This window comes from Thalassophryne amazonica, chromosome 20 (genome assembly GCF_902500255.1).
Source record: "Thalassophryne amazonica chromosome 20, fThaAma1.1, whole genome shotgun sequence".
NCBI classification, from domain to species: domain Eukaryota; kingdom Metazoa; phylum Chordata; class Actinopteri; order Batrachoidiformes; family Batrachoididae; genus Thalassophryne; species Thalassophryne amazonica.
In genome coordinates, this window is record NC_047122.1 from 20,132,791 (window position 1) to 20,156,989 (window position 24,199).

General features: G+C 40.8%; 2 protein-coding genes across 3 annotated transcripts; one reads left to right on the forward strand and one right to left on the reverse strand.

Annotated features, from left to right (window-relative positions):
- The first annotated feature begins 3,650 nt into the window (after window positions 1–3,650).
- On the forward strand, window positions 3,651–12,601 carry LOC117502268 (recoverin-like). Of its 2 annotated transcripts, XM_034161315.1 has the most exons (4): window positions 3,651–3,803; window positions 4,240–4,802; window positions 10,641–10,752; window positions 10,916–12,601. In XM_034161315.1, the coding sequence occupies exons 2-4, from the start codon at window positions 4,422–4,424 to the stop codon at window positions 10,999–11,001; spliced, it is 579 nt and encodes a 192-aa protein (XP_034017206.1). In that variant the 5' UTR covers window positions 3,651–3,803; window positions 4,240–4,421; the 3' UTR covers window positions 11,002–12,601. The 2 variants fall into 2 exon arrangements, with proteins under 2 accessions (XP_034017206.1, XP_034017208.1); XM_034161317.1 differs by lacking the exon at window positions 3,651–3,803 and having other exon boundaries at window positions 3,939–4,802.
- Window positions 12,602–14,998: 2,397 nt separating this feature from the next.
- Window positions 14,999–22,425, reverse strand: LOC117501457 (germ cell-specific gene 1-like protein). The gene is made up of 6 exons (XM_034160358.1): window positions 21,988–22,425; window positions 20,880–21,074; window positions 19,363–19,422; window positions 18,268–18,426; window positions 15,602–15,713; window positions 14,999–15,521 (listed from the first exon to the last, which is right to left on the reverse strand). The coding sequence occupies exons 1-6, from the start codon at window positions 22,181–22,183 to the stop codon at window positions 14,999–15,001; spliced, it is 1,245 nt and encodes a 414-aa protein (XP_034016249.1). The 5' UTR covers window positions 22,184–22,425.
- Window positions 22,426–24,199: the final 1,774 nt, after the last annotated feature.

Genomic DNA, 24,199 nt, shown 5'->3' on the forward strand with positions numbered 1-24,199 from the left:
AAATTAGAACGCCACTCAGACAAAGTGTACCTCAGCTGGCGTAATCATGGCGTTTGATGTTTAGGGGCAGCGTGGAGGCCAAACGGTTCAAAACAGAAGCTTCCTAGTTCAAGAGCACTGGTGCCCATTCTCCATGTATTGTGGTGTGGTGTCAGGAAGGACATCCGTCTAAAAATGTGGCAAATCAACATGCTGATCTATATCGGATCTGCTGTGGTGACCCCCAGAAAAGAAACAAAACATTTTCCTATCAGAGCTTTGTGATGTCATATAGCAAGAATGTTAAAGAAAAAAAATATAAAACGAAATCCTGTCTCACATTGTTCAGTCAAAGAGATTAAATAAATATTTTCAGGTAGATCAGCACTAACCCAAAAGCAAAGATTTTTTTTTTTTTTTGGTTAAAATCTGTCCAAAGTTTTTGCAAATGATTTGTCAAAATAAAATGGAAGATGAAGTGACCCCATGACCTCCCTGAAGGCTTTATAATTTCTGTTGTAGGTCAAATACAAATTTCTTACCCAGTTTTGTGACAAATGGTTTTAATTAATCCGCCTTTAAAACCCACAGACACAAGCAGGTAAACACATGGCCTCATTGTTTGAGCTAAAAAAAATCTAGTAAAACTTATATTTTCATATAAAATTGTGGATCAGAAGACAATGTAGGAGTGTGTACTTTGTTTTTCATTTCATGGCCTAGATGGGATGAGACAACTTCTTGTGATGCCCAAATTAGAACATTAATCCCCATAGCAATGGTAAAATCTGCCCGTTTAAATTTAAATTTCTGCATTGAGTGTCTATATTAAACTTTCCGTCCTCACAGCATTCACATCCACTTCTTTGGTTTACGTTTGTTTATTTCATCTCTGCTTTTTTCGGCTGCTAAATCCTCCTTAGTCCTCCTCCTCACTGCACCTCCTTCTGTCCCTCCATTTTAATCTGACCTCCTTTGCTACAGCTTGATCTAAACCTGGTTGGAGGGCAAAGGTCAGTTTGTAAGCGTGAAAGGTTTGTCTCAAGAGCCATGGGATGAAAACTGCTAATCCAATAAATCCAACTCTTTAGTATTTGCAGCCTGAGGGGAAAATCCCGTTCTAAAAGAGGAAAGATCTCAAACGTAGAGGATAAAGTGGAACAGCACAGTGGCGTCAAACAGGGCACTTCCCAAAACCTTTGTGATGGATGTCATCAATAGTGGGAAAGACCAGCTCCAGGTGCATTATGGGAAAAGAGCCTTTAAACCATTCCTTGTAATCAGCAGTCGCAGTTATCTTAGCAGAATTGACACATCAAAGTGACTTATTGTGGTTCCTTTTACTGCTATTGTGTTAGCATGGCGCTAATCATCACCAAATATGTAACATCATAACTGCAGTGGTTTTTTATTTTTTGTAAAATTATAAAGTAGGTTGCAACAAAATGGTATTTGATTAAGAAATGCATATTGTTCAACTTAAGTGGCAGAAAATGAATGAATAATATGCTAGTTAGATAAGATAGCTGACCTAAGCTAGCGTAGGGGCTGGTGCAAGCTAGGTAGCTAGCCAGTTTGGTTGCCGCCTAGATTGAAAGTTAACCATGCATGATTTCAACAGATGACAAGTGGATGTTTTTTGTAAATTTGTGTGTGAAAATCTCCCCTAAAATGAAGCTGTGATAATAATTCTCACAGTTTAGTTTGTTGTGACTTTGACAGAATCTTAAATCTTATTCATGCATCACATCAAAGGTGACGATGTGAATGTGAAAATAAAGTCATTAGTAGTTCTTGTCCTGTTAAATAATCAGTGTCAGGATAAAGATTGGATTAAAGGCACCGACAGTTAACACGCTCACACTTGGCGGTCAAATTTTTCCTGGATGTTGTCAAGCAGAAGTTCAATTTCTGGTTTTACAGCAGTTCCCTCCTCTGCAGCACTCCTGATTTTAATTCAGCACTTATTTTTAGGATATGTTTTTGAATGCAGTGTGGAAAATATAGTGAAGTAAAAAGATTAAAATATTTAATTGCACATTATAACACATTTCTTTGTTCTTTACACTCTCATGCGTATACAAACAAACAGCTGATGTTGTAATAAAAAGCTTTTATTCTTCATATTTACTACTTGACTGAGACTAAAAAACTAAAAGCAGCAGCTTTTATATTTCAGAATCTCTTCATTCAGGTGAATAACTTGCGTGAACAGAATCCAGATGTTCTGCTGTATTTTCCGTCTCGTGTAGTTTACAGCCGAGCAGATGGCGGATCAACAGTCAACACTCAAAGTTAAGCGGTTTTAAATCCCCCGCTAAAAGCAGCAGGGGCACTAACCTCCAAGGGCGGGATTTAAACCGCAGAATCTTCACCTGTGAGTCCAAAGCCATTTGGAAATTCTTGGCATTTACTTTGCTTCTTCATGTGATTCTCAGCTTGATCTCAGACTAACATCTAGAACTAATGTAACTAGCAGCTTGTTTCTGTTTAAATCACAGTTGCAGCAGCAGGTATTTGTAGTCAGTCAAGGTTACGCTGACCTTTAAGGCCCTGTGTCCTCCATATGTCGATGTCAGTTTATGATCTGTTACAAGAGATAAGTTGGGAGATGCGTTTTATATTTAGTTTGTGTAGAAAAAAATATTAATATGTCACACAGTGATCAATTTTTCCTCAACTTTATAGTCCTATTTCTATCTTGTGATATGTCACGTTACATCGTGAAATTATTGCATTGAAGTAACAAGATAAGTCCTGCAATAAATTAAATTTCACTGAGGAATTTCTGCTAGATGTTGACTGATTATCGGTGCCAATAATCGGCCAGGTTGATAATCAGTAATATATATTTATATACACACCAAATATTAAGGGTTGACCAATTATCAGTGTAGATTATCAGCCAATCCCTAATTTCCATAGAGTTTTTAGGCTTCTTGAGGTAAATTCCATGATGTTGAGATGTTTGTATTGAAGGTGTTGAACTTGTAGAGACATTCACTTATCTCAGCAGTGACATTCGTGTCTGAGTCCTCGACCTTTGACATAGAGAGATGCCTGGGATGATCTTATGGAGTCATGAGGTCACTGGACAGAGAGGTTTGGCGATGCTGATATTTTTGTAGGAGAATGAAGGTCCAAGTCATTAGGGATCTGATGGTTCTTGTCTTTCTGTGAGATTGTGAGACTTTTTAATGCAGTGATCTAAGATGACACCTGCATTTCTTTGGCACTATAAGACTCTTCACATGATCCTTGGGTACCATTTGAGTGATTTTGTGGCTTGGACACTAAGCAGTGACATAAGGTGGCATCTGGTACAAGGTCTTTTTACAGAATCCTTGGGTACAGCTGGAATTAATGTTTACATTGGGGGACTAAGATGAGGAATATCACTTGTATTGTGAGGGAACGTCAGCTTGGCCATGTGATGCAATTGGTGGTTACTTTTGGGAGGTGCTGATGGACCATTTGACTACCTGGGTGATGGTCAGTTAGGGCCCATGGTGATCCTATAGTGTGGTGGACATGATGATGTTTGACACCAGCACATGCTCCCTGAACTGACCTTGGTGATTATTACCATCTAAATGTGTGCTAAAACACATCTTCTTGTCTTGGTAATGCCTCGTATATAAGTGACTTCAGGAGTCAACCACAGAAGATGCAGCAACAGAAGCTCCGTTCACTTTGGTTCTGCTGTAGCTCCGCCTCTCAATGATCCAGATTAATTGACTTATGCCAGCAGGTGGAGGCTGATTTTCTCTGCTGCCGCTAGACTGAACATCGCTGTTTGCTGGACTCATCAGCAGCTCCCACAGGTAGGAAACCAGCAGACCTTATGGATTTCAACCCACTTATCAGTATCTTTAAGAAGAAGACACTTAAATTGGGAAATTGCTATTAGTGCTTTAAATAGTTCTAATAAAACTGCAAGGCTGAATATTAGCATTTTACTGAGTTAATAGGGAATATCTCAACCTCTATCTTTCCTAATTTACTGTAGTTAAACATACTTGGATTCTGCTGATTAGATGTGTATTCATTGGTTTTTGTGAGCAAGAACCTATGAATACATATCCAGTCAGAAGAATCTGACTATAGACAGTTTGGTATTTCGTCCTAAACTGAGCAAAACCTTTAATATCACTATACAACCGCCAAAACAGACTGAAAGATGATAGTTCAGATCTTCTTGATAGAACCCTGTCCATCAGAGTTAAAGACCTTACCAAATGGCTTCTGGTTTTTTCACAGCATTGGCTTTTGAGGACTGATTTGCAGGCCAGGACTAAGTTCAAGAAGGATACTGCTATCCGTATCCAAACTGTGGGGGTTGCTCCCTAAGGTGAAGCTGCGTGCTAACTGCCATAGAAAAGGACAGTAGACCCAAGTTCATATTTTGATACAGCTCTTAAACACCAGCAGCATCACCAATAATGGGTAACTCCAGGAGTGGTGCCGTGTCTAAGGAGATCCTAGAGGAACTGAAGCTCAACACCAAGTTCACAGAGACCGAGATTGTACAGTGGTATGAGAACTTCAAGAAGCAGTGTCCATCAGGCCGCATCAGTAAAGCAGAGTTCCAGGCCATCTACAATAAGTTCTTCCCAGATAGTGACGCCAATACGTACGCCGAACATGTCTTCCGCTCCTTTGATACAAACGATGACGGCACTCTGGACTTCAAAGAGTACATCATCGCTCTCCACATGACCTCAACTGGTAAAACCATCAGGAAACTCGAGTGGGCCTTCTCGCTGTTTGACGTGGACAAGAACGGATACATCACCAAGTCGGAAGTCAAAGAAATTTGTTCGGTGAGTTGTCTTTTTAAATAAAGCAGTTCTTAACCTTTATATGACAAAACATGAAACTGAGATGTTTCAGTGACAGTCAAGGACTGACATAAAGCAAAGATCTCCTGGCTTGGGAATCAAAGCAGATGTGGATGTGGTAAGTGTGTACAATATGTTTTGGAGCAATGGTCGATGGTAGATACATTTCAGATACACTTGTCATGGTTTCACTTGAAAAGTGTTGTTTGTAGCTGAGAAATTATCAGTACTTGCCAAACAAAATTACTTTGGATGTAAGTGGACAACTTGTCAGTCATTTTTCATTTCCAAAATAATGTGTTATTTATTGCATTGCAATTGAAATCCCTCATTACTGGGTGAAGGTTCTTGCTTTCAGCAGGGCACTGTCTGTTGGAACAGTGTTAAGTAGTTATATTATGGCAACAACTTCCACCTGCAAGAGCAAAATGATGTGTAGACAATCACATCATCTGCATACAGAATGATAGTCGTCTTTTCTGTAGTCCATTAGTGACATAGCCAATTGTCAGATACATCACGTTAGTTTTTTCTGTTACAAATGGATGAATGATCAGAGGCTTCTGAATGATTTAAATTAATAGTAAATGGATCAAGCACTGGACAGATAAGTGTATTGATCAGGAAGGTAACAGTCTCTTGCACCTGATTGAAGTGTAGAATTACATTTACCATTTGCATCCTCTTTGATTCTACAGTCATCCAGTAGTATTAGAAATTCCTGTCACCAAAATTAACCACAGCTTTCTGACTTGTCATGGAGTTACCTTTGTGAAGAAACCTTTTAAACACAGGATTAGACTATAATTGTTGTTCTTAAACCAATTAAGTCAAATTAAGGACAAAGCCAGCACAGAGCTTTGGAGTTCAGCTTGAATAGTTAATTGCAGGAAATGAAGGTTTGACTTTATGGCTAATTCATAAAATTAGCCTAGATGTCTTCAAAAAACACTCTTATGATGTTCTTTGTTTACATAATCATGTTTTGTCAGCTGGTCCCACAAATCACAATTTGTCACAATTTGCTTTTCCTATTTAAAACAACCAAATGTTGTAGGTCTGGTTGATGTAACTCGATTCAGCAAATGTAGCATTTATTTTATTTTATTTTATTTTATACAGTGGACATGTTGCTGTATATCAAAAATAAATGACATACATCAATCAAATTTCACTTAAAGTTAATATTTGAGCTCTTTTATATGAAGATATTAATGTTTGAATGATAATTGAAAAATTCTGGATTAAGTCTTGTGTGATGGCAGTGTAACCCCATTTACTGGACAAAGAGATTACAGTCATTCATTAAACAGGTATTCCTGGTATTATTTTGATCCGCAAATCTATTCAGGTTAACAGCTCGTGCTTTAAATAGAAAATGGACTCTCATGATATTTCATTAAATCATTTCACAGTTAAACCACATTCATCAATTCATGTCCACACACACGCACACTCAGTCCGAACCTGGGAGTAATTAAGGAAATAAAGGGGTTGCTCAACATGGCTTCCATTAAGCAAAATTTGTGGGACAGCAGAATTAAATCACAAACCTTTAAATCAGAACTCAGTGCAGGGGTGGTGGCCAAGTGGTTAGCACACTTGGTTTAAGTGCGGAAGGTTTCCTGTTCAAACCCCAATCCTGCCACATTTCTCCATGTGACGTGGAGTTGCATCAGGAAGGGCATCCGGAGTAAAACTTGTACCAGTTCAACAATTTGCTGTGGCGACCCCGAGTGAAAACAAGGGAGCAGCAGAAGGGACTTACTTACTTTAAATCAGTACTCAATGATGGATCTTAAGTAGTTACAGTAGGACAATTAGTTTTTTCTGCTTTGTTACAATAGCAAAGCACAAATTAAGTGGGAAAACAAAGTATCATACGGATATAAACTGATTTTACAGCTGTTTTGTACTTAGCAAATTTGTCAAAGTTAAAATATTTTGATGATTGAAAGCACTCCAAATCATTGTTTAGCATTTGTGATGAAATATAGAAAATGGAACCCATACATGATAATGGACTCAAAATCAACAGCTGAAATTTGAACTAAGTTTGATGTAGTCTGAAAATTCAGGCCTACCATGCATCTGGAAAGTATTCACAGCGTTTCACTTTTTCCACATTTTGTTATGTTACAGCCTTATTCCAAAATGGACGAAATTAATTTTTTTCCTAAAATTCTACGCACAATACCCCATAATGACAATGTGAAAAAAGTTATTTTTGGATATTTTTGCAAATTTATCAAAAAAGAAACCCTAACAAATCACATGTACGTACAGTAAATATTCACAGCCTTTGCCATGATGCTCAAAATTGAGTTCAGGTGCATCCTGTTTCCACTGATCAAGCTTGAGATGTTGACTTAGTTGGAGTCCACCTGGTGTAAATTCAGTTGATTGGACATGATTTGGAAAGACACGCACCTGTCTACATATAAGGTTCCACAGTTGACAGTGCATGTCAGAGCACAAACCAAGCATGAAGTTATTATCTGTAGACCTCTGAGACAGGATTGTCTCGAGGCACAAATTTGAGGAAGGGTACAAAAACATTTCTGCTGCTTTGAGCACAGTGGCCTCCATCATCAAGTTTGGATCCACCAGGACTCTTTCTAATGCTGGCTACCCATCTAAACTGAGTGATCAGAGAAGAAGGGCCTTAGTCAGGGAGGTGACCAAGAACCTGATGGTCACTCTATCAGAGCTCCAGCATTTCTCTGTGGAGAGAGGAGAACCATCTAGAAGGACAACCTTCTCTGCAGCAATCCATCAAGGCCTATATGGTAGAGTAGCCAGACGGAAGCCATTCCTTAGTAAAAGGCACATGGCAGCCCACCTGGAGTTTGCCAAAAGGCCCCTGAAGGACTCTCAGACTGTGCGAAACAAAATTCTGTGGTCTGATGAGACAAAGACTGAATTCTTTACAGTGCTGCCAACCTTTCCACATTAGGTGGGGAATTAGGTATTTACCCCCGTGTCCTGCATCCTGCATGGGTGTGTGCAGGATGGCCATTAGTCCCACATTTGTGTGGGACACCCATTAGTCCTGCATTTGTGTGGGTCTGGGCATGCCCCCGGATCCCCTAGTTATGCTTCATGCCCTTGGAGATTGTGGCCATGCATGGGTGTCCCACATTGGTAATTTCAAATGTTGACAGATATGTCTTTAGCGTGAACGGCAGGCATCATGTTTGGAAGAAATCAGACACCATCCCTACAGTGAAGCATGGTGGTGGCAGCATCATGCTCTGGGGATGTTTTCAGCAGCAGGAACTGGGAGACTAGTCAGGATTGAGGGAAAGATGAATGCAGCAATGTACAGAGACATCCTGGATGAAAACCTGCTCCAGAGCGCTCTTGAACTCAGACTGGGGCGACAGTTCATCATTCTGCAGGACAATGACCATAAGCACACAGCCAAGATATCAAAGGAGTGGCTTCAGGACAACTCTGTGAATGTCCTTGAGTGGCCCAGCCAGAGCCCAGACCTGAGTCTGATTGAACATCTCTGGAAAGATCTGAAAATGGCTGTGCAATGATGCTCCCCATCCAACCTGATGGAGCTTGAGAGGTGCCACAAAGAGGAATGGACAAAACTGCCCAAAGGTAGGTGCACTAAGCTTATGGCATCATATTCAAGAAGACTTGAGGCTGTAATTGCTGCCAAATGTGCATCAACAAAGTATTAAACAAAGGGTGTGAATACTTATGTACATGTGATTTCTTACTTTTTTATTTTAATAAATTTAGAAAAATTAAAAAAAATATTTTAATGTTGTCATTATGGGGTTCTGTGAGTAGAGTTTTGAGGGAAAAAAATTAATTTACTCCATTTTGGAATAAGGCTGTAACATATAGTGTGGAAACAGTGAAGCGCTGTGAATACTTTCTGGATGCACCATGCTTATAGCAGCTACATTTTAATTTAGAAGATTAGAATCCACATAACAAAGCTGTTTTACTTTGCCTTTGGAGTTGTTCAGTTAATCCATGCCATCATTTTCATTTTGTTAATTGACATGAAAGTGAATTAATGTTTATTAAGGTCACTTCATAGGTGTGGGGAAAAAAATGCTGGAGATTAAACTAGGATTGGGAATGCAGCCACCGTGATCTGGACAAGCGGTAGAAAATACAGATGGATGGATGAAAAAATAGTGAATTAATTGCAGCAGAATTCATTTTAATTTAGCATTAATTGGGGCAGAATTAATGATTTATTAGGCCCAGCCAAAAACAACTCGCTAAACTAACTCACACCTGCTATTCATGTGGATTTCAAATGATAGTTTTTTGTAAATATCTACCGGCTCTATACGGTATATGCATTTTCTTTCTTCTTGGAAAACCTGCAGCAGTGTTGCACATGTCTAGAAAAAAAATACACATTTTACAGGATGGATTTTTTCCTATTGGAATTTGTGTTATATGGCATTATATTTGATTAATTTTACTTATACACTGCCAGATCACAACATAAATCACTCCAAGGTCCAACACACTAGTAAGTTTAAAACCCTACCCGGCCCATGAGCAAGCACATTGGAAACAATAAGTGGCTATAGAAAGAAACCTCCAGCAGCACAGACTCTGCAGGGTGACCATCTGTTTTGGCCACACTAACAAATAAAACAATGCAAAACAAAACTGTCAGAACATGCAGTTTATAATATTTTGTCTTCTCAATATGCAAACAAGGTGGACCAAATACTGCAAAAAACCTTTAAAGACAATGAAGCGTTGCAGAACATCTTCATGAACTACAGCAGGCAACCATCTCATAAAAGACCAGACCAAAAGGAAAGAATTGAACCGGTTTTAGTGCAACAGGACCAATGCATTTACCCCCCAAAACATCATGGCATAAAAGCATGGCTTTATGCATCGTGTAGCCAAAACGTGGATCATGATGTGACACAGGATAAATTACTAATTACAAAATTCCAGCTTGATCTGAAATAGAAAACCAGAGATATCATTTGGATATTTCTCTCCAACAACATGAGCTTTAATGCAGATGACTGAGATGTTGCAGCAGACCTGTGGAGCACAACTGATTTCCAGTAGAGGTGGGCAGATCAATCCTAATATCGATAATATCGATACCAACACTGGTATTGATATTGAATGATCCTCGTGTAAAAAGATCAATACTCGAGCTTTTTTTCTCTCCCGCAAGCGCTGACTGCTGCGCACGCAGATTCAGTCTACTCTCTGTCTGTAAGAGCAGCGCTGCACTGTGTCACACAACACAGAGCAGCACACCCTTGTATTGTGGTTTGTCAGCCCTCTACCTCAGGAGATTTTGTTTTAAGTTGTGTTGAGTGATATTTTTTAAACAAAAATGTTGATTGCGATAAAGTATTTTGTTGTCACGTACAATGTTTGGCGAAATTCTATCCTGTCTTTTGGATCCTTTGGATCTGTGAAGCTTAAATATGAAAAAGTATCGGTATCGATATCGGCGATACTGGATTAATACCAAAATTCCTGGTATCGCCGACCTCTAATTTCCAGATCCAGATCCAGATACATATTGTCAGCCTCTATGATGTCTGTATAGAAATAAGATGTGAAGATGTGAAGCAATGATTTTATTGTAATGGCAGGCACAGTTTTATTTGGGAACGATTTCTTGTTACCTGTACATATCTTTCTCACATTGTGTCTTACTTTCTTTGAAAGCATTTGTGACATGATTCAGATTGCGTGACATGTTTCAGACTTTCACGGCATTGTGCCATGTTAAATTAGAACAATGGCCGTAATGAATTATTGCTATACAAAAAAACACATTCTTTGTTTTTCCAACAGGCCATTTTCAAGATGATCCCTACAGATGAAGTGGACGCGCTGCCTGAAGATGAAAACACGGCTGAGAAGAGGGCAGATAAACTCTGGAGGATATTTAACAAAAAAGAAAATGGTAAGAGAAGATGCAGAGATGATCATTTGATGCCACCCAGGAATGATTCTGTCCTGATTTGTCATAGTGTGTGTACATTTTAATCTACAATGTGCAATTAAACAAATTAAAAATACTTTCACAAAGCATTTTTTCAAATTTTCATGTCCCCCCGTCTTTGCAGAAAGAGTGGCCGAAGGTGAGTTCGTCCAGGGCGTGTTGGAGAATGACGACGCCCTTCGTTTGATTCAGTATGACCCTTCAAAGTAACTCTTCTTCCACATGGGTGCATTAAATCCTGCTTGAATTGTGATTTTATTCCCACTTAATCCATCACTCTGGCAAAAATGTATACAGTAACCGTGACAAAAGTCAGCATCACTGAAATTAAATTACAGTTAAAATATTCTTTGGGGTTGTATAATTTATACTATAGATGACCAAAGTACATTTCTTTATTTCATGAGATTTAAAATATCATTTGGAAGTGAGACCTGGCCAAGACAGCAGCACCACAGACAAAATAATTACATGAAAACAATTAAATTGCAATGAACAACAATAAAACAAAAGATCCCCCCCCCCCCCAAAAAAAACCCCATAAAAGCCAGAAATAGTATTTAAAACATTCACAGAGAAAACATGAGTGTTTCCTGAAGTATTTTTAAATTTCTTATGTTTTAATTTGGAATATTCTGATGATTAGTGTCATTTAACATAGTATTCACATTGTGGCAGATATTCAAAATAATTGTAGATTTTATGTTAAAAGCACCAAATTTTGCACAGACATTGTTTGATTAAAAAAAATACATACAATGCCAAGCAATGTTTTTGGAAGTGTTGTTTTCTTACATGCTTTATCCATTCCAAGTACAGCTACATTGATTAAAAATGTAACTTGGCTATTTTTTTAATTATACATCAAACAACGTTTTTACCATAAAACACAATCATAATAATATTTTACATATTTCTGCCCCTCTATAAATCAAACTGTGACTTCTAAACAGCACCTGAAGAGACATTTGATATTTCTAAATGACTTTCCAGCAGCTCCTGGTTAATCCCATGTTTGATGGAGAGTGGTGTTCTCTACCCCACGTGGACCAGAACCGATTTTATGCCAGAAACAGTAACTGTATGGTAGAAATGATACATTATTTAATATACATTTCAATAATTTATTTGACTGTATTGTTTTTGTGGCATGTTTGATCTCACATGTGACAGAATTAATATCTGCTTGCAAATAATTAAATTGTGCATGTATGTGTTTTTTTTTAACCTGGTACAATCTAAATTGTAATAGTAAAAATACATCAAGAAGCTTTCAAGTTCTTGCCAGATAAATTTTGTGTCTGTACTTTAAAAATTTTTAAGGTGGTTTTGTTCTTGTGCATGTATGATTGTAAACTCTATCCAACCTAGTTTCTGGGATTGTAACTGTATCTGCACCATTTCTAATTCTCATTTTATGCATTTTACATTTGTGTTCATTAAATCCATCCATGTGGTAAAATACTACACGCATGATGTTCTAATCAAGCGCTATGTGTTGCACAGTAGTTTTATTTCTCTGTGTTGTCTTGGGTTTCAATAAAAATAAACCACAAGGTTATAATAAATATTACACCATCAGACCTGCAGTTCAATTATGATCAAGTTTGATATTGTGTGTTTTCTGCAATTTTCACAAAGCATGAAAGGAAGACAACAGCATGAAGCTGCATTTCATTGTGGTGATCAGTGGTGGGCAAAGTTCAGCTAACACAGTTCAGCTTTTCAGCTAACTTTGAAAACCATCAGCAGACCAATTAGCTTCCATTAAAATTAGTTCTGCTAAATTTGAGTCTGCTAACATTTTTTTAACGGTCAAAAACATTTGCAAACCCTAATCATACATGTTAGTTCCTGTCTGTTGCGTGTTTTGCAACAGTCAGACCACTGTGAGTTCAGTCCTCCCCCAGTAAAAGCGAACGGGCCGGCTGCTGCCGGTGTCACAGACCAAGCGGTCTGCCCTGCTTCCACTGCGCATGCATCATTTGGGACCACGGCAGCTCATCTGAGACGGACTCTCTTCACCCAAAGGGATCAAAGGGATTATTAACCAACAGATGACAAAGTAAAACCTCTTAAATCATTCTAAAGTCAGTTTTAAGTAGAACTGATGTGATAATCGGTGACACATTGAAATGACGGAGGCGCCGTAAACGCACCAGCCAGCAGCTCATGCTGCTGCGGTGCTCTAATTGCTTCCTCCATCTTTTATGATGAAATAATGGTGAATTTATGTGGAAATTATTGTTGTACAAAAGCTTCAGATATCTGTCGCTGAGATAGATGATGATTGGAGTGCAGTTTTAAGTAGAAACGAGGTGATAATCAGCGAAACACTGGTGACGTTCACAAATGAGGCATGCGAAGTGAATGCAGGGTGGACCGATTTTTAGGGGGGACTGTTCAGTCTGTGACACCGGCATTACATAATAAATGACTTGTTTTGTTTTTGCAGCAGCATTTTCCCATAATGCCTTTTGGCGCATGTGTCAGTTAATTGCTCAAATTTTCAAAAATTAGCACATTACTTTAAAAGATATGTGTGACATTTTCACTTTGTAAAAATGACAGAGTTGCTGTTAATGTCGAAAAACTGTCCAGAATTACTTTTGTTTATAAATGAAACCATGAGTGAAAAGTGCTTTGCTTTTCATGTCTCGTGCCAGACCGGCTGTGTTGTTGCATATGGAAAGTAAATGATACTTCCTTATGGCAGCGGGCAGTATGCATAAAGACAGAAGCTCTACCGCATTGTTTGGGGTTTGTGATTGCCTTTGAACTTACTCAGAAGTCTCGGTGGTGCTTAAACTCAAAACTGGCTTATCAGTAGCCGACAGTGTACCGAGTCAATACTAAAAGTTAGTGGTTAGCTGTAACTTCTGCTAAATGTTTTTAGCGGTTTCTCAGTTTAGCATTATAAAAGTTATCTTTTCAGTTAGAGGATTAGCGGTTACTGAAGCTAACTTTTGATTAGCTGTGCCCACCACTGGTGCTGATGACAGGAACATGATAAACTTGTTTTAAAAAAATTGAAAAATGAAGGCACAAGAAAAACCCAATAATCAAAAAGAACAAAGTCTTAATGCTTATAATCTCCCCCCAAAAGCAAAACGAGAATCAAGCAAAAGCAACCTAATGCATATAAATAAATAAATCAAAATTGGCCAAAAGGCAAAAAAAAAAACCAAAACAAAAAAAAAAACAACAAAACATTTAGTCTGGGATGAACAATCGTCCAAATGGAAAAACAGCAGGAACAAAAAAAAACAACAGCTGAAGTAGAGCCGATTAAAAAAGCAACATTCAGCAAGAAGCAGAGGGTGCGGATAACATTTAAAATCTGTCCATGATGGCAGAGAAGCTGCAGGTGTGAGTGGTTGAGGAACTGAGATGTGTTCAAGGTAGCTGGGAGAGATGAATACTGACAACTCCAACCTCCTACCTCTGATTCATCAGCTGGCTCTTCTTCTGAAGCTTGTGTTTTCATCCTGCACCTCAGACTCGTGGTCAGGAGCCTGGAGGTGGAATTATCCTGTTAGATAATATCTGTGCTAATTCTTTATTTTATGTTAGCTATCAACTATTTGTGTTATTTGTTTGGAAGTTCTGAGAAATATAAGTTTTACTTTATTATGTGTCCAAGTCTCAGACACAGGGAGACCTCCCCCTGTTGGTGAGAGCCAGAAACATTAGAAATGTGAGACTAAACCACACCCATGTTAACACCCACAAGGTATAAAAAGTATTGTATGACTCATTTTAGGGGCCTTTCACAAGATGGACACTGTCTGTAAGGGTCCCAGGCCTAGTTTCTAACGTGACCTTGAATAAACTCAAAATGAGGAATACAATGGTTTGGTTTTTGGTAAGGGGCAGAATTTGACATAAAAAGAACCAGGTAGAAATAACAATCCCTTCAACCATCGCAAAACTGTTCACACAGGCTGAAACACAAAGAGAACACTTATTTGTGTTATGGGTGTAACTCTGCTGCTACCAGGGACTGGAACAAAGCTTGCACTGTGAAGCGGCCGGGGGAGAACCAGTCCGGAGCCCCTCTGGAATAGTCAGTACCTTCATTCGAGAACCAGTGATCATCAAGCCACTTGGTGTGCTGAGTGCTTATCTTCTGTGGCAGTGTACACGTTCCAACCCAAAGAAACTCCCAGAGAAACCTGTGCAGTGTTCTACCTCTTGTTTCTCAGTCTCAGCAGACTGAGTCCTCTCTATCTTCCTGTAGAGTGCAGTCTATCTGGTCCAGTTCTCTCTCACATTCTTCACATCCCTCCACAATCACCACGCCATGAGGGTCCACCAATCTTCCCCCACCATTGGTAACTTCTCCCAGTGCTCCCATTTTTTCCACTTCTATACCTTCAACTCCTCCCACTACTCCCACCCCCAAGCCTCCCACTTCAGCTCCTCCCATCCCTCCAATTGTCCCCCCAGTGCCACAAGGCAGAGGTGCAACCGCGGGCCCCACTCCTCTGGGCCACAGGGGGTTCATGAGCACCCCCTGCTGGCCCAGCTGAATCAACTGGCTGACAGAATAAACTCCAGCACCACCACCACTCCGTACGACTTCCTCGTAGGAGGGGGCGCAGACAGCAGCACGTGCCTCGTCCAGCCTTACACGAGCGCGATGCTTCATCTCAATGATGGTCTTGGTGTAGGAATTGAGCGTAGCCACGGCAGCCGCCATGCAGCAGCTAAAGGAGAGCCACGCTAACCTGAGGAGTGAGGGGAGCCAACAAGTATATTTAGTTTCACGTTGGTGCAGTGTAAATACTTTAGGTTGATGCAAACTTACGCGAAGGACCATCCATAGTCCCAGGTTTGCGGCCTCCAGTCTTTCGGCCCGATGCTGACAGTCATCTGAAACACTGTGGAGTACATCATGTGCGCGACCATTCCCATCAATCCTGATCAAGAAAAGGCCAAAATACTGACTTAAAACAGAAAACAGTAGCTGATGCTGCAAGTTTGAACAAACCACACCTGTCAGTCAATCTAGTACATAAAAACTCAAACTGTATTTATTTACTGTGTTTGTGGCCCCAAAACACCAAGAGCTAAAATGTCTTTACAGCCAAGAACATCAAGAGTAAAACAACATCACTGAAAACAGGAAAATCAAACATCACCGTTATTACTCAGGAAAGTAAAAAATAAACTGTTAGGATTCTGACTTATATACAGTGAGGAAAATAAGTATTTAAACACCCTGCAGTTTTGCAAGTTCTCCCACTTAGAAATCATGGGGGGGTCTGAAATTTTCATCTTAGGTGCTTGTCCACTGTGAGAGACATAACCTAAAACAAACAAACAAACAAAAAAAAGCCAGAAATCACAATGTATGATTTTTTTTAATAATTTATTTGTATGTTACTGCTGCAAATAAGTATTTGAACACCTGTGAAAATCAATGTAGTTTTTCACCAGGTTTACACACACTGCAGCAGGGATTTTGGTCCACTCCTCCATACAGATCTTCTCCAAATCTTTCAGGTTTGGAGTTTCAGCTCCCTTCAAAGATTTTCTATTGAGTTCAGGTCTGGAGACTGGCCAGGCCACTCCAGGACCTTGAAATGCTTCTTACGGAGCCCCTCCTTAGTTGCCCTGGCTGTGTGTTTGGGGTCATTGTCATGCTGGAAGACCCAGCCATGACCCATATTCAATGCTCTTACTGAGGGAAGGAGGTTGTTTGCCAAAATCTCACAATACATGACCCCATCCATCCTCCCTTCAATACAGTGCAGTCGTCCTGTCCCCTTTGCAGAAGAGCATCCTCAGAGTATGATGTTTCCACCCCCATGCTTCACGGTTTGGATGGTTTTCTTGGGGTTCTTATCCTCTAAACATGGTAAGTGGAGTTGATTCCAAAAAGCTCTATTCTGGTCTCATCTGACCACATGACCTTCTCCCATGCCTCCTCTGGATCATCCAGATGGTTACTGGTGAACTTCAAACGGGCCTGGACATGTGCTGGCTTGAGCAGGGGGACCTTGCTGCCCTGCAGGATTTTAAACCATGACAGCATCATGTGTTACTAATGTAATCTTTGTGACTGTGGTCCCAGCTCTCTTCAGGTCATTGACCAGGTCCTCCTGTGTAGTTCTGAGCTTTCTCAGAATCATCCTTACCCCACAAGGTGAGATCTTGCATGGAATCCCAGACTGAGGGAGATTGACAGTCATCTTGTGTTTCTTCCACTTTCTAATAAATAATCATAACAGTTGTTGTCTTCTACCAAGCTGCTTGCCTGTTGTCCTGTAGTCCATCTCAGCCTTGTGCAGGTCTACACTTTTGTCCCTGGTGTCCTTAGACAGCTCTTTGGTCTGGCTATGGTGGACAGGTTGGAGTGTGATTGATTGAGTGTGTGAACAGGTGTCTTTTATACAGGTAACAAGTTCAAAGAGGTGCAATTAATACAGGTAAAGAGTGCAGAATAAGAGGGCTTCTTAAAGAAACACTAACAGGTCTGTGTGAGCCAGAATTCTTGCTGGTTGGTAGGGGATCAAATACTTATTTGCAGCAGTAACATAAAATAAATTATTTAAAAAATCATATACATTGTGATTTACAGGTTTTTTTTTATTTTTTAGATTATGTCTCTCACAGTGGACATGCACCTAAGATGAAAATTTCAGGCCCCTCCATGATTTGTAAGTGGGAGAACTTGCGAAATCGTAGGGTGTTCAAATACTTATTTTCCTCACTGTAATGCTCCATCGTCATGGCAATCCTTCAGTGGTGAAGAAGATGGTCTCTTGATTGATTCCCAGATGAGATGGTTGATACGGAGATGACTGAACAGGCCCAGTCGTCATGCACACTGTTTCTGATACCTTGTGGGTGTGCAGCGCAACACAGAAAATCTACATCCAGGGTTGATCTAGAGATGCCTGTACGTTGGTTTGTTTAACATGGGAATGCAATCTGACAAACACACGGTCCGTGACAGACCCTTAGCTTGGTCCGATGGTTGGGAAAACCCAGATGATCAGGGTCTGAGGACCTGCTGTAGCCTTCATCTGTCTTCACAGCTGCTGCATGGCAAGTCGTCACCTCTTCTCCCTGATCCACCATTGAGGACCTCTTGTGTCACCGGAGCCAAGTTAGCCATCTTGTGTTAAGGGTTCCTGTTGGGCCTTCATCGGTACCATAATGGCCATGGGACACATGAGGTCCCCACCGTATTTCACCCCAACAGGCAATCCCCTACTTGATTGATTAACCAGGTGTCAGGACACGGATGGGGGGTTGGATTTTAACACCTTATACAATACTACAACCCCAAACAAGTAACTAAAATAATACAGCAACGCATGCTCATTAAATTGTTTGTATCATGTACTTTTTACAAAAGCAGTCCTCTACAGTACAGAACTTGTACTAGGATTTGGGGTTGTGGTTAGTTTGAAGTTATTTCTTCCTTTTTTCACAAGCACGGCAGCCGTTGCACGAGGTTATCACCTGAGAGGACGGTGCACATGGCGGCAAAGGCGTTGATCTTGAGAGCGTTCATCTCCCTCTTGGCACAAAGGCAAATCACTTCCACACACATCAGCAGGAAGCCCATTCCAAGGAGTCCGATGTACAAGAACTCACTGATGACAGACAGCCAGAGGACGCCTGAAGGCCAGAAATACATTTAATATTGTTAAATGGAGATGTGCTGAGCTGCAACTGATGTGAGTTGACTGACACAAACACGACTCAAGATATGTCCTGATGCAATACTGAGGTTTTTTTTTTTTTTTTTGTCATAAACCTTGACTGTGTCAATGCATTGACTCATCCACCCTGCCACACAACCACCTTGGGTCCTGGATGGCAGCTACCCAAGTAGCCAAGTCTATCCACCTCTCAAAAGTAACCCCATCTGTCTGTCACAGCCAGATGGGCGTGTCGTTGGTGTGCTCCAGCCGCTGGGGTCACGTGTCACATGGCCAGAATGTTGTAGCTAACGATCCTTCGCAATGTAAGCAATACTCCTCATCTCAGTCTCAAATATGTGGTAGGACGTTTACTCCCTATGTTATGGTCACCCACTTTTGGCATTAACTCATCCAGTAACTGAACTAGCCAAGCCAAAGAAACCAAACCTACAAATATTATTATTGTTATTAGTATTTTTTAAGTTTCTGTGTACTTATCAGAAGTCAAAGTCAGGTTGGAATAGATGAGTTGCTCTTTGGTGGTGCAGTGGCCAAGTGGTTAAAGCATGTGCGTTCAAACAAAAAGGTTCCTGGTTCAAGATCATCCATGCCCCTTCTCCATGCAGTGTGGAGTTGTGTTAGGAAAATCAACATGCAGATCCATACTGGATCCACTGTGGTGACTCCGAGCAAAAAAAAAAAAAAAAAAGGAGCTGTTGTCACTACAGAGTCCAACAAAGTTAGGTACGGCTTCAGATTAGTACTGATTTGGGAAAACTTCCCATTGACAAGGTTTGCTTTCTGTCTGGATTGTGTTTTCTTGTTCTTTGATTAAATAACAAGAATGTTTCTACAATCACAGCATTTATGAATGATTTGTTTGTTAGTGTACGGCTTGTGTTGTGCTGACCTTGTGTCTCTCCAGGTGTAAGCTCAATGAAACTGCGACACTTTTCTTCTTGATCTTTGCCTGAAAGAAGGAAAAAAAAAAGAATTCAATTATCTTCACAATAATAACAAAAAAGAAAGAAAAATCTTGTATATGGTTGTTGGAGATACAGACAGCTGTTTGTGGTCCAGTCTGAGAGCATGCACTGGTGCTGTGCTTTGCTACATCCATAACACCACAGAACGGTCCTGGATGGCGCCCACTCAAGCAGACAACCAGTCCATTTCCACATCTCTAAAATAACCATCTATGTGCCACAGCCAGGTGAATCATGGGCGTGTCCTTGGCTTTCTTCAGTGTCCTCAACACCCAGGCCAGTGCGTGCTAGATCATGTATAGAGAAATACACCACATGGCCAAAATATCGAAGGTGACCCTCCCTCACAATGTGAGTGATACCCCTCAGTAACGCCTTGTTTGATACAAAGTCATTTCAGCGGTACCCAAGGATCCTCCACAGAGATCTGGTACCAAAGACATCCAGTCGTCATCTTAGGTGAACAGATCCAACGAGTGGCTCGATGACCCCCTCCCGACGGTGGACTGGGTGCCTGCATGGACTCTTGTCAATTGTTGTTGTGTTGTGTTCTGTATTGTAAACATTTTTGGTAGAATGGCCTAAGTAGAGGGTCGCCCCTTTGAGTTTGGTCTGCTTGAGGTTTCTTCCTCAATATCACCAGAGAGTGTTTTTCCTTACCACTGTTGCCTGTGTGCTTGCTGTAGGTGGTGGTAAGGTTCGATCTCACTTGTGTGAAGCGCCATGAGGCAGCTTTGTTTTGATTTGGCGCTATATAAATAAAAATAAATTGAAAATTGAATTGAATTAAGTCACTGATTAGCATCCAAGTATCTCAGTCATACAGTAAGACAGGCAGCACCAGGACCCTAAAGACCTGGGCTTTCATTGGCCTGCAATGTTATCTGAAATATCTTTGCAGGCCAAAGAAGGTCACCAAGACCCCTATGACACACACACACACACACACACACACACACACACACACACACACACACACACACACACACACACACACACACACACACACACACACACACACACACACACACACACACACACACACAAAAAGGAAAACTCAATTCATTGAAATTAAATCCAAGATAAAAATCAGTGGGCTGGGACCTGGTGACATCAATGCCAAACTGGTAGAAAAAGTCCCCAAAACAGCTTTTTTGGGGGGGTTGTCCATCATTCGATTTATTGCCTCCCAAAAACTGAGTGGTTTATGACTGAGATTCTGTACCAGTCACTGCAGGACGATACAGTTTTGGGAGTGTTTGTGGTTTTGGGTGAGCTGAAATCTCACCTAATTTTGATGCACCTACAACGTTCTCCACGATGTGATGATGGCTGAGTGGTAAAGTGTGCACTGCACAAATAAACGCTGCACCTCAACCAGATTTCACAGCTTGTCCTCCCCCCTTTACACAAACTGATTTTGGAGCGTCTCATCACCAACCTTCATTGTGCTTCTCACAGGAGAGCCAGAAGCCCGTGTGAAAGTAACGCAGCATGTACTTGTCCTCGCCCGTCTCCCAGATGTAGTGCACGGCGTTGGCCAGCTGCACCTTCTGCAGCAAGGCCAGCTGCTCCTTCTGCAGGGAAGACAATGTCGTGTTGGGGACGTGGCTCCTGGTGTCCACAGTGGGAGTCTCTGGAAGGAAAGGGGCAGAGCATGAGGTAAAACAGATTGGTAGGATGGAATTAAATTTGAGCAAGAGAATAAAACCCACCAGGTCACAACACCATGAAATAAAACCGAAAACACAGCTATTTTCTAGGTGTGACGATCAAATATGAGGTTAAATCTCTAAAATAAACCAGTGGATTAATGGATGTGTTTGAAGTGCAGTGATAAAAATCAAACTCTGACATCAGCAAAGAAAACAAGATTAGGGGAATCACTGCAGATCAGGTGCAAATATTTAATCCCAGTATTCCAGGTGGGATTAAAACCATGTACTCAGAACGTGATAAAAAGTTTTTTTTTTTAATCAACATTGTGAGGTACCGTTTAATCATTTTGGCAAAAGTAACACAATTCTTGATTAAAACAGGACAGCTGTGCCATAAAACAGTTTATATGTTATAAATGTTTCGTAAATGCAATATTCACACCTGTTACACACTAAAATGACTTTGAAGTGAGTAATTATAGCATGGCTCCAAATCGTCATGTCTGGGGCCATCGCTGGTGTGGCAGCGTCCACCTCTCTATGGAACCGCCTTGGGTCCTGGATGACAACCACCCAGGCAGACAACCAGTCCATCGCCACCTCTCAAAAGTAGCCATCTATGTTCCGCAGCCAGGTGAAGCGTGGGTGTGTCCTTGACCTTCTCCAACCTCTGGAGTCCTCCTGATGAACTCTTGAGTTCTTTAATATTATGATGCAATTGATTTTCTCCAAGGTCAGATTTCAGGGACAAACACCAGCAAACACTTTTATGGTATAATCCTGGTTCCTAATGGGCCTACAGACTCCAAAACATTGGTTAATATGAGTCAGACTGTGAGTAAAAGTTTGAAATGCACCGTCAGGGTGCAGCGTTCAGCGCAGCAGCCTCACCGTATGTAAACGGGTAACTGTTGTTTTGGCCGCAGTTCTTCATCTTGACCGGTGACAGGCAGAGAGGCTTCACCACCTTGTGCATCCCCTCGCACCAGTAGGAGGTACAGAAAGCTGAGACTGACAGCATGAGCGCCACCGAGGTGAGGAAGAGCGATAGCAGGGAGCGGTTACGTTGCGACACCTTCTTCAGCATGGTGGCTGCTCATGGAGATGCTGCAGACAGAAGAGCGCGACAGGCTTTAAACTGCGCAGATTAGGCAGGGTGGAGCGGGATCCCGTGAGACCAGAATGACAAGTCAAGATGAAGAAAAGATGTCACGGCTGATCGGTTGATTGGTGGAGTAGACGAGAATAAAATGGATGGAAAGGATGGATGGTGCAGTGTTGCTAAAGGAGTGCAGGGCTGCTGCAGGATGAAAGATGGAATGCTGGGATTTAATCATTTGCAGCCAAAAAGTGTGAAAAGAGAGTGGAGAAGCAGTTGTCCAATCAAACGGACACACGGCAAGGTCAAAGGACATCAGGTGAAGCTTAAACATTGAAAGCATCATTTTCTTCACACATTACTTTTCCTCAGTCTGATGAAGATAAACTTCTAATTCTCATCTGAGGATTTTGGGACTAATGCGTCCATACTCAGGGCACATCCCGTCCTCCAACCTGATCCTCCACCTTTCCCAGAAACGACGTGAAGTAGCGATTAGTGCGGTTTCTCAGGGCTGCCTCTGCATCTGATAATCTGTCTTAATCTCACAGAGATGGTAGATGAGATTACGCCCGGCGACCACCTGGATGGAAAAGAGAGACAGAGAAGTCGTCACCATCTGTAAAGGAAATCTGTGTCTTTGCCTTCATTTTTATCTCCAGATTACTCACAACTGAGTCCAATAAAACTTCTCATTTAATCCATTAAATTAAAATATCTGGATTATCCCACCCCCCTCTAATTTTAACAATATAGGACATTTATCAACATTTAAATCTGGTTCTCAAAACTAATCCACTGATGTTGATTAAACCTGCTACGCACAAACAGCTCATCCAAAGCGTTTTTTCTTTTTTGTTGTCTGTATCATCATCATTTTGGAGTCAAATTATTTCCACAACTACAAACTATTTCCCTTCTTTGTCACATCATCACCTAATGGAAATCAAACTATGCAGCTGTGGCTCTTTCCCAAATTTGTCTCGAGTCAAACACTTTTGCTGACCTCTGACTGAAGCACACTGAGGGAGCAAAGGTCAACGCGGACACTTACGGGAATTTTCAGGACAAGCAAGAGATCAGTCCTGAAAGACCGGGAAGGATGGGTGTTCATTCGATCACCAACTTTCCCCAAGTGTTCTCGCATCAGACAATGTAAGATGAATTTATATCTCAAATATCTCAGATTTGCAATGATTTGATGTCATATACAGTAGTGTTCAGAATAATAGTAGTGCTATGTGACTAAAAAGATTAATCCAGGTTTAGAGTATATTTCTTATTGTTACATGGGGAACAAGGTACCAGTAGATTCAGTAGATTCTCACAAATCCAACAAGACCAAGCTTTCATGATATACACACTCTTAAGGCTATGAAATTGGGCTATTAGTAAAAAAAAAAGTAGAAAAGGGGGTGATCACAATAATAGTAGTGTGGCATTCAGTCAGTGAGTTCATCAGTTTTGTGGAACAAACAGGTGTGAATCAGGTGTCCCCTATTTAAGGATGAAGCCAGCACCTGTTGAGCATGGTTTTCTCTTTGAAAGCCTGAGGAAAATGGGACGTTCAAGACATTGTTCAGAAGAACAGCGTAGTTTGATTAAAAAGTTGATTGGAGAGGGGAAAACTTATACGCAGGTGCAAAAAATTATAGGCTGTTCATCTACAATGATCTCCAATGCTTTAAAATGGACAAAAAACCAGAGACGTGTGGAAGAAAACGGAAAACAACCATCAAAATGGATAGAAGAATAACCAGAATGGCAAAGGCTCACCCATTGATCAGCTCCAGGATGATCAAAGACAGTCTGGAGTTACCTGTAAGTGCTGTGACAGTTAGAAGACGCCTGTGTGAAGCTAATTTATTTGCAAGCATCCCCCACAAAGTCCCTCTGTTAAATAAAAGACATGTGCAGAAGCGGTTACAATTTGCCAAAGAACACATCAACTGGCCTAAAGAGAAATGGAGGAATATTTTGTGGACTGATGAGAGTGAAACTGTT